Here is a 12,259-nt window from a genome sequence, read left to right on the forward strand (position 1 = left end):
TTCTAGTCCAACCTGTGGTAGGTTACAGATATAGAACTCGTCGAGATCTACATTTTGGTATATTTTCCAGTTCATAATATTGAGTTTGAAGCAAGTTATACGGCGGTCAGGTTTTCAAGTACGATATAAACTTGTAATGGGGGTGTTCAGGTCATGTAAAATGTGTTTTAATGCATATGTTTCCTTATTCACGAACGGTGAAATGTATTCTTTATTTTCTCCCTTTTTTGACAGATTTTCTACATGAGCCTGTCGAAAAATGGAAAAAAAAGTGAAATACGCTGTTAGACCGACGCTATGTGTAACGCTATGTGTAAGATGTGTAGACATGATCACTCGACTGTATTGAATATGTTAAAATACGCTTTTACATGTTATGAATAACCCCAAAACTCTGATTCCAGCCAGCTGTTCAAATTCTTCCAAACCACAATCCCAGAAGTCACAACAGTCAGTCATAACTCATCCAAAACCAAAATTTGTGACTTTCATACTACTTGAGACCACTGTACACCTGCAAACACATACATATAATAGAATTAGTGTCGTCATGTCTCCTCCCTTCTCACTATTTGTTATAGATGACACTGACTCATAGACCTAGCCAACACTTTTTTGTCACACATCTTTCTTCTCCTCTTCGTCATTCAACCGCTCTTTTTTCTCTACATCTCTATTTCTCTTTTTGTCCCTATAGTAGAATTTTCCAATTTCTACGAACATGCGTGTTGTGAAATCGCCTCTGTTTGCATAACATCTCCCTCCCGTTCCCCCTTTTCTCAAACAATATATATTTTACTCTTTCTCTCATCCCATTTTTCATTTTCAAATACTTCCACCTGTCAGAGAAACTTTTTGAACCGCCTCGTGTACTCCTCGAGGACTACAACCACTTTTTTTTTAAATTTAATTTTTCTCTGAAGTTATGTTCTATATCTTCTTATTCAACAGCTTTTCACATTTTCACTTTTCAATCTTCTTTCGTGTAGTCCTCGTGGAGAAGAGAGAGAGAGAGAGGGAAGAGACGCAGACAACTAGAAATTTCACCCTCGCGCACTTTTTACATGTGATGGGTTTTAAGTTACTTTTAGTGATTGGTTGTGGAGGATTTGAAAAATGTGTAGAAAATTAGGTATGCAGGTGCGCTTTATTGATAATTTGTATTTTTGGGAAAATTAGAAAATTTTGTGCTTTCGGGAAGCTCAAAACTTAAAACTTTCATTTTTAGAAAATTCTCAGAAATTGAAAAATTACTCAAAATTTCCCTTTGTTATATCTCAGAACCTTTTAGAATTTTTTACGATGTTTAAACTTTTTGCATTTCTGTCAATAGAGCGCATTTACACAGTTTCATCATACCACGAGAGCCTTTGAAGCAACCGCGCTCTACCGAAATCTCCCTTTTCCTCATTTTTCAATAGAGCGCTTTTGCATAACTCCATCTGACCACTAGAGTTCTTCTGGCAACCACGTTTTACCGTAAACCATATGTCTCTCATTTTCTCAATAGAGCGCACTTGCAACATAGAAACAACTTCATTTTTTTTACGTGAACCTTCCCCCCCCCCCCGCCCCTATTTCCCGAAATTTTTCAAAAATTCATCTTTTCCAGTCCGCCAAATGTCATCATGGAGTTGTATATACTGTACCCTCATCAACGATCCATTCTACACAATATGTCAGGGATGCGGATCTCAAAAACCTTTGGAAAATGGGAAGAAACCGATGAAGTCGATGGGTAGTATGGTACCGAAGATTATCACGGATACCGGTAGGTCAAATTACTTTTTTTACAGATAATGTAAGATTATTTTAGTACGTGATGTATCGAACGCGATATCCGATTTGGTGACTAACAAGGAGAGGAAACCCGCTCATAATTTTGTGAGGGTTGGTCATTTTCGGTGAGTTTTTGTTTTATTCTGGTAGAAAATGTTATGTGAAACGCAGGGTTGTCCTTAGGGGTGCTCGCTCAACACTAAGATCCTCAAGACCAATCGTTACCTCAAACTTGGGTAATTAAACCTTTTATTTAATAATAGAATAAATAAAAAGAGATTAAGAATATACATTAGAAAGAAACTTCTTGTGAAGATTCAATTGGGGTGAGGAAGGATTACAAAAAATAGAAAAGAAACTTCCTAGAAAGTTTCTAGAATGTGAGGAGGAAAACAGAAGGGGAAAAATCTAGAAAAATGAAAGAAATGAAAACAAGAAGAAAAGAAAGTAAAATAAATAAAATATAAGCTTCTGGGAGCTTTTATCAAGAATGAGGGATAGAAATGAAAACTGTCTCGCTCCGGCCCGTGGGGCGGAGCCAGACTGTTTTCTGGTGAGAGACAATGCTCTAGAGAAAAAGCAATAGAGGGAAAAACCATTTGGAAGGTGAGAAATGTGGAATGTGTCATGTTGCGGGGGAGGAGAGGGTGCCCTTTGGGCCCGTCTCCCATCCCACCTCATGACGTCATTGATAATAAAGAAAGGAAAGTACGGATCGAGTACATTATGAGCTACATTTTTGTAGTTGAAAATTTTCCTTTACCTCCTCCAGATTTTCTGATACAGTGGTTTTTTTTCGGTTTTACCCAAATTCTTACATCTCTACTTTGAAGGTGTATAACTCAAAAACTCAAATTGCTACAGAAATGTTGTTAACTACAAAAATGTAGCCCGGTTTTTTTTCTACATTTTTGCAATTGACAACTTTTTGGTAGCTATTCACACCTTTGAGATATGCACCTTTAAAGATTACCCTCGTAGCCCGCAAGAGAGAGAGACAGGGCGAAAGACGCAGAGAAGCTAGAGCGCGTCTCTCCTCTTTGCGCACTCTCTCGCCCGTCGCAGCGCTTTTTACCAAGCTTTAGAAAAACCGCTGTATCTCAAAAGCGTGAATAGCTATTAAAAAATTGTCAACTACAAAAACATAGATTTAGATTTGATCTACACAACCATATAAAAAATATTAAGCTGTGATATTAAAGGAAGCTATGGTGAAGTTTCAAAGTTGACATTTCCAATTTTCAATAAAAATCACTGTAATGCGGCACCGCTTCTTATTTCCTCATTTTAACCTGATTTTTTCTTCCAGAACACCCCTGCCAAACGGTCCATATGTGGATGGTCAGAGTAACAACCCGAATGGTGAGTTGTTCGTTGTCCTTATCAGACAGCGAAAATGTCGTAAATTGAGGAAACCCCACGAATTTACAACTTTCGGAGAGTTAGGAATATTGCTGCTGACAAATTCACAAACAAGTATCATGCCTAATTACTCCCACGACTTGTGTGACATTTGACAGACCCCCAGAATGAATCATTAAGACATTTCAATAGTATTTCAGCTTCACACCGGCGGTGGTGGAAAATGAAACTATATATAAAACAATTATTAGGTCACTGTCTCGTCAAGTTTTTTGACAAACCCAATTATGATTTCATTTCCGATTTTTTTAAATATAATAAAACTTTTGATCTTGTCTTATTTCAGCTAATCAACACCCTTCCACTTCCACATTTTTTGTCGACACGCCACAAGTGGTAAGTTTTTTTATTAGTTACAGTAACTCGGCTACCTACAGTACCTCTGAGACACATTGCGCGCAACACCTTAGTACCACAGTAACCTACAGTACCCTTTCTAACTACAGTACTCTTTCTAGCTACAGTACCCACTCATACCGTACCCTTGTAGCCTTACAGTACCTTTCTAAAAAGTTCCGTGAGGTTCACGAACATTCTCTGTAAAAATAATGTTATCAGTTCAATTTGTTCCTCCGAATGAGGCGAAATTGATAGTATTGAACTTTTGAGTACCCCGACGCCGTTTTTTAATTCGATTTAAGAGCCTAAAAAGAAAAATTAAGCAATTTAAGCAGTGCGGATTAGGTTTTAAGCTTTAAAACCAAAATTGTTATTTTAGGAAATGCTGAAGTTCCGGATGAGTAGTAATTGAGTCATAAGTATGAATAGTCAAAAGTTTCGCAAGTTTTTAGTGAAAACTTGTAAAGGGTGTGTCATGGCCTCACTTTTTGTCGCCATATGTTGATTTTGTATTGGCTGTGTAGATCAAAAATAGGTCTACATTTTTGTAGTTGACAACTTTTTGATAGAACTGAATGCTTTTGAGATACGCGCCTTCAAAGATATGTAGCGTGTGACATAGCCTTATTTTCAGAGACTAACTTTGAAGGTGTCCCACGACACCAAAATACGTTCTCCTGACTCAAATTTACAATGGTTGCGTAGATCAAGAATTGAGCTTCATTTTTGTAGTTGGAAGTTTTTTGATAACTCTTCACCCCGCTGAGATATGCGCCTTTAAAGTTAACTACCTGAAACGATCGGCAGAGAGACGCAGAGAAGCGAGACGCGCGCGCTTCTCTGCGTCTCTCCTTTTCTCCATTTTGAGTACCTATCTTTAAAGACGCGTATCTCTGCAGGGTGAATAGCTATCAAAAAGTTGTCAACTGCAAAAATGAGGATCTAGATTTGAAAAATATGATAGAAAAATAAAATGTAAAATTTTGTCAATTTTTGAGGTAGTTTAGGCATGTCAAAAATGACTAATTTTTTCCACGAAGAAACGCGTTAATCGCCAAAATTCCATTTTAAAACTCCAATTTTACTTTAACAAAAAACCAACAAAAAAACCGATTTTACCAAAGAAAACTGTCTCCTTGGCACCGTGCCACCCTCCTCCATGTTCCCCTAATCAACACTGGTCACTCCTCTGTTCTCCACAATTCCTTATCTCCGCCGCTCAATACTCTCTTTAAGACCTTTCAACCCCCTTATGCACTTTTTTCAATGTCAAAAAAAAGTGACCGGTTGTGCCTCTCTCTCCACTCTTTAATGACTCCTTCCCACTATTCATAGAGTGCTCACGAACTCCTTTTTTGCTCATTTTTCAGAAGTGAAGTCTTACGAAATCCTTTAAGCCCCGCCCACTTTTCCTCAGTATTTACACTAGTTGCCTATAGAAACCCCCCGGCGCGCGCCTCCCTTTTAAAGGGGAACGGAAGTCATTTTGGTCTTGTTTTTATAAAACTTTTTTTTTGTTTTGATACCTCCTTCCCAATTTTTGTACGTTTTTAGGAACGCCCCAATCGGTACGAGAACGTTGAGACGACGCCAGAAGTGGAGCAGCAGCAAGAGCACCAGATGTGCTCCAAAATCACGTCAACACTGAAAAAAGAAGCGCAGGAGAAGAGTGACGTTGTGTACAAGAATATTCTGGAGTATTGCACGTAAGTCATTCAAAAAATTGTGAAAGTCTCAGAATCCTTACGTCTTCAGCTTTCCAACTAGGTAACTTTTCACTCATAAAACCTCCTTAGTACGTTTCCGTTAAGGTTTGTAAGGTACACACTTCCTTATCAGGAAAACGCGCGTTATCAGTATACTAACGTTCATTCACAACTAGACTATAGATTTTAGGGGTTTTTTCATATTTTTTGTTGAAAACCGTGACGTTTTAAGGTCAATTCCGTGACCGAAGTGTGCCAGGGAAATCGGAAAAGTTTGAAGGTTTGCCATGGAGTAAGAAATTATTGAAATTCAAAGTTTTTTGCACAGTTTTATAGAAAAAGTCTCGCCCTACATTTTTCCAGTTTATAGTTTTTTGATAGCTATTCACGCTTTTGAGATATGCGTCTTTAAAGTCAGGTAGTTAAGATAAGGCGAGAGAGAAAAGAGAGGTGGAGGGCGCAGAGAAGCTAGACACTCTCGTTTCTCTGCGCGCGCTCTCTCTCTCTCTCTCTCTCGTCATTTTTTGATAAACTGACCTGCTCAATTTGTAAAATATGTACAGTTTTTGGATAGTTTTAGAGAGTGTCCTTTTCTCCTGAATACAATAAACTTTGTGAGCTTGTCACGGAGCCAAAAATGCTCAAATATGAAATATTTTTGTTTGACTAAATAGATCATATCAAGCTCAACATTTTTGTAGTTGACAACTTTTTTATAGCTATTTACACTTTTGAGATAGGGGTCTTCAAAGATAGACGCCGAGGAGAAAGCGAGAGAGCGTGTGGAAAGAGGAGGGCGTCTAGGTTCTCTGCGTCTTCCACTCTCTCGCGTTATCACAGCTTAACTTCAAAGGCGCGTATCTCGAAACCTTAAATAGCTACAAAAAAAATGTCAACTGCAAAAATAAAGATCTATTTTTGATCTACACTATGAATATAAATTTGAGTTAGTCGGACAACACCTAGGACCGTGACTCTATCTCAAAGTTGCTCACAGAGAAGCTAGACACGCTCGTTTCTCTGAGTCTCCCTCTCCCTCTCCCCCGTTTTTGCCTCCACATCCACCAATTCCTTCTATTCCAGATCCTCCAACACCCCATTCATCGACGACCAATTCCTTCACAACAAAAAATCCATCGGCACCCTGCACTTCACAAAAAATGGTGTCAAGCGTCACGAGGAGCCCGACTTCCTTCACTGGCTACGTCCCTCCCAAATGTTCACAAAAGACGGGCGGTCGTTTCCATGGTCGGTACTTAACAACCCAAGACCATCGGATATCGAGCAGGGCACACTTGTTGGGGACTGTTGGCTCATGTCAGCGATGGCGTTGATCGCCGAGAGACCGGATGTGCTCGACGAGATTATCCCGAGAAAGCAGTACTCACATTTTGGAGTTTATCAGATAAGACTTTGTGTGGAGGGCAAATGGAAAGTGGTGATTGTCGACGACTTCTTCCCCTGCTACCAGCACACCAACTCTATCGCCATGGCAGTTGGAAGGAGAAACCAGTTATGGGTGCCTCTTATCGAAAAAGCGATGGCTAAGGAGTTGGGGAGCTACTCGAAACTCCATGGAGCCTCATTGACTCAGGGACTCTCAATGCTCACCGGAGCATCGTGCGTCAACTATAATTGCCCGCCACTCCCACGCAATTCAGATGACGTTGACACATTCTGGGCTCAACTGGTGAGCTCCAAGGAGTCTGGATTCCTTATGTGTTGTCACTGCGGAGCGTTCGAGAATAACGCGGCGGAATCCGAGTTCCGAGCGATGGGGCTGCTCACAAACCACGCCTACTCTATCCTGGATGTGGTCTACGAGCATGGTCACAGATTGCTCCGTATCCGTAACCCATGGGGACAATTCGTGTGGAATGGAAAGTGGTCGGATGGTTGGCCCGGTTGGCCGCAGGACCTTAAGCAACGACTACTCCATAATCGGAGAGATGAAACCGGAGCGTTCTGGATGGATCTGGACGATTTTGTGCATCGATTCGCCTCAGTTACAGTATGCAAGCTGCGGATGGATTGGACGGAGCTTCGAGCGACACAAGATGTTGGAGGCAGATCTGACAAGGCTCTACAGATAGTGGTGACTGACACCTGTGAGATGTCGGTGACGGCGTTTCAGAAGGGAGGATTCAATAAGAAGGATAACTTGAACGACCTGATGGTATGTGTCCATAAAACCAGCCCGGATGGTCGTGTCGGTGAGCTCATGGAGATGTCCGCTCGAATCGCCGAGAATCATTTTACAATCGACGAGTTCTTCCTGGCACCAGGGATCTACACCATAGTTTGTCATAGCCCTCGTGCCCAACTACTGCATAAAAAGGGGCGTGTCAACATTGTTGTCCACACCCGCTACCCGATATTCGCTGAGCACATCCCGCTGACGAGAAGAGCCGCCCATGAATCCCTTCAACAGGTCATTATGAAAGAGGGGGATGTTGTGCAGAACACGAATAATGGAGTGGTGATACGAACGTTGACGAACAAGTTCAGAGGGATGATTATAATGGCGGATAACTGTTTGGAGAACAAGTACTTGCATGTGGGGTGAGTAATGAATATGTGTTTAATTTAAAGACGCATATCTTAAAAATGGGCGGAGCTATCAAACAATTGTGAACAACAAAAATATAGTCCTGAATTTGATTTCCATTTTTGTAGTTTACCACTTTTTGGTAGCCTTGTAAGTTTTTGAGATATGCATCTTTAAAGTTAGCAAAGTTAGAGAGAAATGAGGTGGAGAGACGCAGAGAAGCTAGAGTGCCTCATTCTTTTGCATGCTCTCTCGTCTCGCAGTGGGTGCCTTTGTTTGAAGTTTCATATCTCAAAAATGTGAATAGTTATCAAAAAGTTGTCAACTACAAAACGGTAGATTTCAACTAGGGCTATATTTTTGTAGTTGACAACTTTGTGATGGACTTTTTGGGTTTCGAGATATGCGCCTTTAAAGATTGAGATTGATGGTGAGGAAGAGGAAAGCGCGGAGAAGCGAGACTGTCTGACTTCTCTGTGCGTTTTCTTTTTTGATATCTCTTTTTGGTGGATCTCGGAGAAGATGCTGACAGTCAGACACTCTCGCTTCTCTGCGCCGTCTCATTTTCTCTATTTCAGTCCCCCATTTTTGAAGACTCGTATCTCAAAAACTTTATTTCTTATCAAAAAACTTTCAACTACAAAAGTATAGATCAATCCTAAATCTTCATTTTTGTAGTTAACAGCTTTTTGATAGCTATTCACGTTTTTGTGATACACGCCTTTAAAGTTTAGTGGTGGTTGAGAGGGAGGAGAGGAGACGCTCTAGCTTCTCTGCGTCTCTCTTGCCACTGAACTTTAAAGGCGCATATCTCAGCGAGGTGAATAGCTATCAAAAAACTGTCAACTAGAAAAATGATGTCCTTAATTTGATCTATGCAGTGAATATAATTTCGGGCTAGTGGGAAAATCCCGTATTTCGTGACGGGATCTTAAAGTTCACCTATTTTTCCAGCGTCGACTGCTCCCAATCCATGAATATCCAATCCTCCCGCGGTATGCTCCAAATCGTCGATGTCGTCCCGCCACTCTCGCGTCAAGTGCTCATCGTCCTCTCCACAATCGACGACTCTGCTCAATATCGTGTCAGCAATAGTCTAAAGGTAACTCTATCCCCCCTTGTGACTCCTTATGTGCTTTTCTGTCCATGTTCCAGACGCTTGTCCATCACAAAAAGTATCTGCTCCCTGAGATGTGGTACGAGGCGGCTATCTCGTCTCCACCGAAATCTCAACACTACCCTCCGTTGGATTCTGATTCTATTATTCACTCGATTTCTTCAGTATTTTAATTCTAACAAATTCAGTTATCCACGTCAAGAAGTCCTGAGCGCCAATCGAGAAAGCAAAGCATCTAGTTTTGTAAATCAATTTTCCATTTCCTGTGTCAGTTATCCATTTTCTAGTCTCCCTTTTTTGATGAATTGTGAACATACGGGTACCCCCTCTAAATTTGCATTCTGTGTGTATATTTATTCAATTTATAAATATTTTGCCACGTTTTCACACCTATGAAATAACGGAAGGGATGGTCATGCGCCGCCAAGGGGTACGATGTGTAAGTGAATATTTTGTATGGGTGTTAACGGATGTTATTACATTTTTCAAACTGATGGTTAGAACTGAGACATGGGTTAATGGTAGGTGTTAATGGGATAAAGAATCCAGATGTCATCGATGTCCAAATGGCTTCAATTTCATATGTACTGTATAGATCAAATCTGGATCTACATTTTTGTAGTTGTCATCTTTTTGATAGCTATTCACGCTTTTGAGATACGGGGCTTCAAAGTTGAAGGTGAGAGAGAGGGGGGAGACGCAGAGAAGCGAGTGTGTCTGCCTGTCGGCGTTTCTCTCCGACCAGTGTAACTCTCAAGGCTCGTATCTCAAAAGCGTGAGTAGCTATCAAAAAGTTGTCAACTAATAAAATGTGTGAAATTTGATGAAGATTATTTTTGTAGTTGACAACTTTTTTATAACTGTTTAGGTTTTCCAGATACACATCCTTAAAAATAGACTCAGAGAAAGGAGGGGCAGACAACGAGACACTCTAACTTCTCTGCGCCTCTCCCCTTCTTAAGCTTACCTGCGTTCAACTTTGAAGGCGCGTATCTCAAAAACGTGAATAGCTATCAAAAAGTTGTAAACTGCAAAAATGAAGAGCTAGGTTTGGTCTACAATTTGAATATAAATCTAAAACTGTGAAGTTTTTTGTGGCTTTGTGGAGAGGTGTCAAACTTTTTCATACTTTATTATGTAAAACGTATAATCTCAAACTGAAAATCAACAAGAACAACAGAAAACACATCAAATCCAATTCCCCATTTCAACCATCTGAAATGGTGAAGTCGTATACCTCACTTCCTTGATTTCCTCATAAAAGCTGCAGTCCTCCTTGTATTTCTTCTGAGCAGAAATTTTTGTCTGGTTGTTGTCAGCGAAAATGATGTGTTGTTGAGTGTCGGTGGTGGAGAGAAGGAGAATTCCAAAAACGATGATTAACACGGTGAGACTGATGATTATGACCAAGAGGATGGTGATGATGAGTCTGTAAATTTTTCAAAAATATTATTTTCTGATAGATCTTTATTTTTGTAATTGACAACTTTTTCATATCTATTCACGCTTTTGAGATACGCGGCTTTGAACGAAGGTACTCAGAGAAAGGAGGGGACAGACAACGAGACGCTCTAGCTTCTCTGCGTCTCTCGCCTCTCTAAACTTTAAAGGCCCATATCTCAGCGGGGTGAATAGCTATCAAAAAACTTTCAACTACAAAAATAAAGCTCAATTCCTGATCTACACAACCATACTTACCTGCTAAAGCCTTCAGAATCCTCGGCGATCAATGGAAGAGGAGTAGTTTGGAGCTGTGGACTCTGGGACTCAGTGGTAGTGCTTACTGTAGTCGTGGTTACGGTAGTTGTGATTACTGTAGTGGGTGTCCCCACAAACTCGCAAGTCAACCCATAAAATCCTCGGTTACACTCGTAGACCGACTGAATCAACACCACCAATTCACTATCCTCAAATAGGTGTCTCAACTGCTGTCCGGTATTTTTCAGGGCAAAATCGAAATAGCTCATTTTTCCACCTGGAGCCAAGGAGAGCCCAACACGAATCTTGTCAGGTCTGATAGTTTGCGGATGGAAGCTTGTGATACGCTTCTCTCCCATGTGTAATAGAAGTGTCTCATCGGAAAAATCGGTGGTGAGACGGATGTGGCAATTGGTGGAGGCGGTGAGTTCTAGGCGGAGATGACCGGAGGCAGCGGCCAGGGAGAATAGGAATAGCAGATAGAGGGTAGTACGGTAGAGAGGCATTCTGAAGACGTTGACGATGTGAGGAGGATGTCGAATGAGGGGGACTGACTAGACAGGTCCGCTCCGTTAGGCCACGCCCATTCAGGTACACACATACCGTAGAATGGGCGGGGCTCATAGGGTACCGTATAATATTGCCGTTGATTTCCGGTTATCTCGGCAGTGTACTGTATCTTGGTATACTGTAACTTGGTATACTGTATCTTCCTATGGTATTATGCGTCTTGGTATACTGTATTTTGGGAGACTGTATCTTGGTATACTGTATCTTCTCATCTACATTGACTAGACTCTTGTTTACTCCTCTGAGCTTCAAACTCTTAGCGATTTAATTTACCATAATTATAATCCACTTAGCTATGTCCTTAGCTTACTCACCAAAAACCAAAAACCCAAAATGCTCAAACAACAAACGGAAGAGAGATAAGGATCTTAGTCCCAGATGTTTTACGACGTGGCAATCACACCGGAAGAGGGATGCCGACACTATCGGGTAGCAGATGTTTCTTTTTTGATATTGTTTATTGTGTATGTTCTGTGAAAGACAGGTATGTAGACACCGGAAGTGGTAATGGAGGGGCTTTGGGAAGAACCGGAGATGGAGGGATTCGGGACGGTTTTGAATCGCAAAGCGACGTAGAATCGTGAAAATTTACAAAAGTAGTGCTCAGAATACTGGCTGCTTTTCAGAAGCTAACTTTCAAGGTGTCTCACGGCGCCCGAAATTAGTTTTCCAAACTAAAATTTACAATGGTTGTGTAGATTAAGAATTGGGCTACATTTTCGTAGTTGAAAGTTTTTCGATAGCTCTCCACCCTACCGAGATATGTGTCTTCAAAGTTATGTGGCATGAGAAGCGAGAGAAAGAGGCGCAGAGAAGCTAGAGTGTCTCGTTGTCTGCGTACTCCTCTCTCTGTGTTCCTATCTTCAAGGATTCATATCTCGAAAGCGTGAATAGCTATCAAAAAGTTGTCAACTACAAAAATGTAGCTCTATTCATGATTTACACTCCAACATAATTTAAAACCTTGAATTCCAAAAATCCAGCTCAATATCCTGCCTCAAAACCTTCGCCAACATCTCCACAACATTCTGAAATGAGATTCTGACAATTCTCACCTACCACCAATCTCTATACACATTT

The 12,259-nt window shown here is 40.8% G+C and overlaps 2 protein-coding genes across 2 annotated transcripts; one reads left to right on the plus strand and one right to left on the minus strand.

Moving 5' to 3' along the window:
- Positions 1-1,620: 1,620 nt before the first annotated feature.
- On the plus strand, positions 1,621-9,084 carry GCK72_016917 (uncharacterized protein; the record flags this gene model as incomplete). Its single annotated transcript, XM_053731773.1, has 8 exons — positions 1,621-1,771; positions 1,817-1,904; positions 3,089-3,141; positions 3,488-3,537; positions 5,095-5,246; positions 6,330-7,808; positions 8,749-8,896; positions 8,950-9,084. 8 exons carry the CDS (start codon positions 1,621-1,623, stop codon positions 9,082-9,084), a joined length of 2,256 nt encoding a protein of 751 aa, XP_053580686.1.
- Positions 9,085-10,099: 1,015 nt separating this feature from the next.
- On the minus strand, positions 10,100-11,115 carry GCK72_016918 (uncharacterized protein; the record flags this gene model as incomplete). The annotated part of the gene is made up of 2 exons (XM_003104294.2): positions 10,100-10,340; positions 10,610-11,115. The coding sequence occupies 2 exons, from the start codon at positions 11,113-11,115 to the stop codon at positions 10,100-10,102; spliced, it is 747 nt and encodes a 248-aa protein (XP_003104342.2).
- Positions 11,116-12,259: the final 1,144 nt, after the last annotated feature.

The sequence above is a fragment of the Caenorhabditis remanei genome, chromosome V (genome assembly GCF_010183535.1).
Source record: "Caenorhabditis remanei strain PX506 chromosome V, whole genome shotgun sequence".
NCBI lineage: Eukaryota > Metazoa > Nematoda > Chromadorea > Rhabditida > Rhabditidae > Caenorhabditis > Caenorhabditis remanei.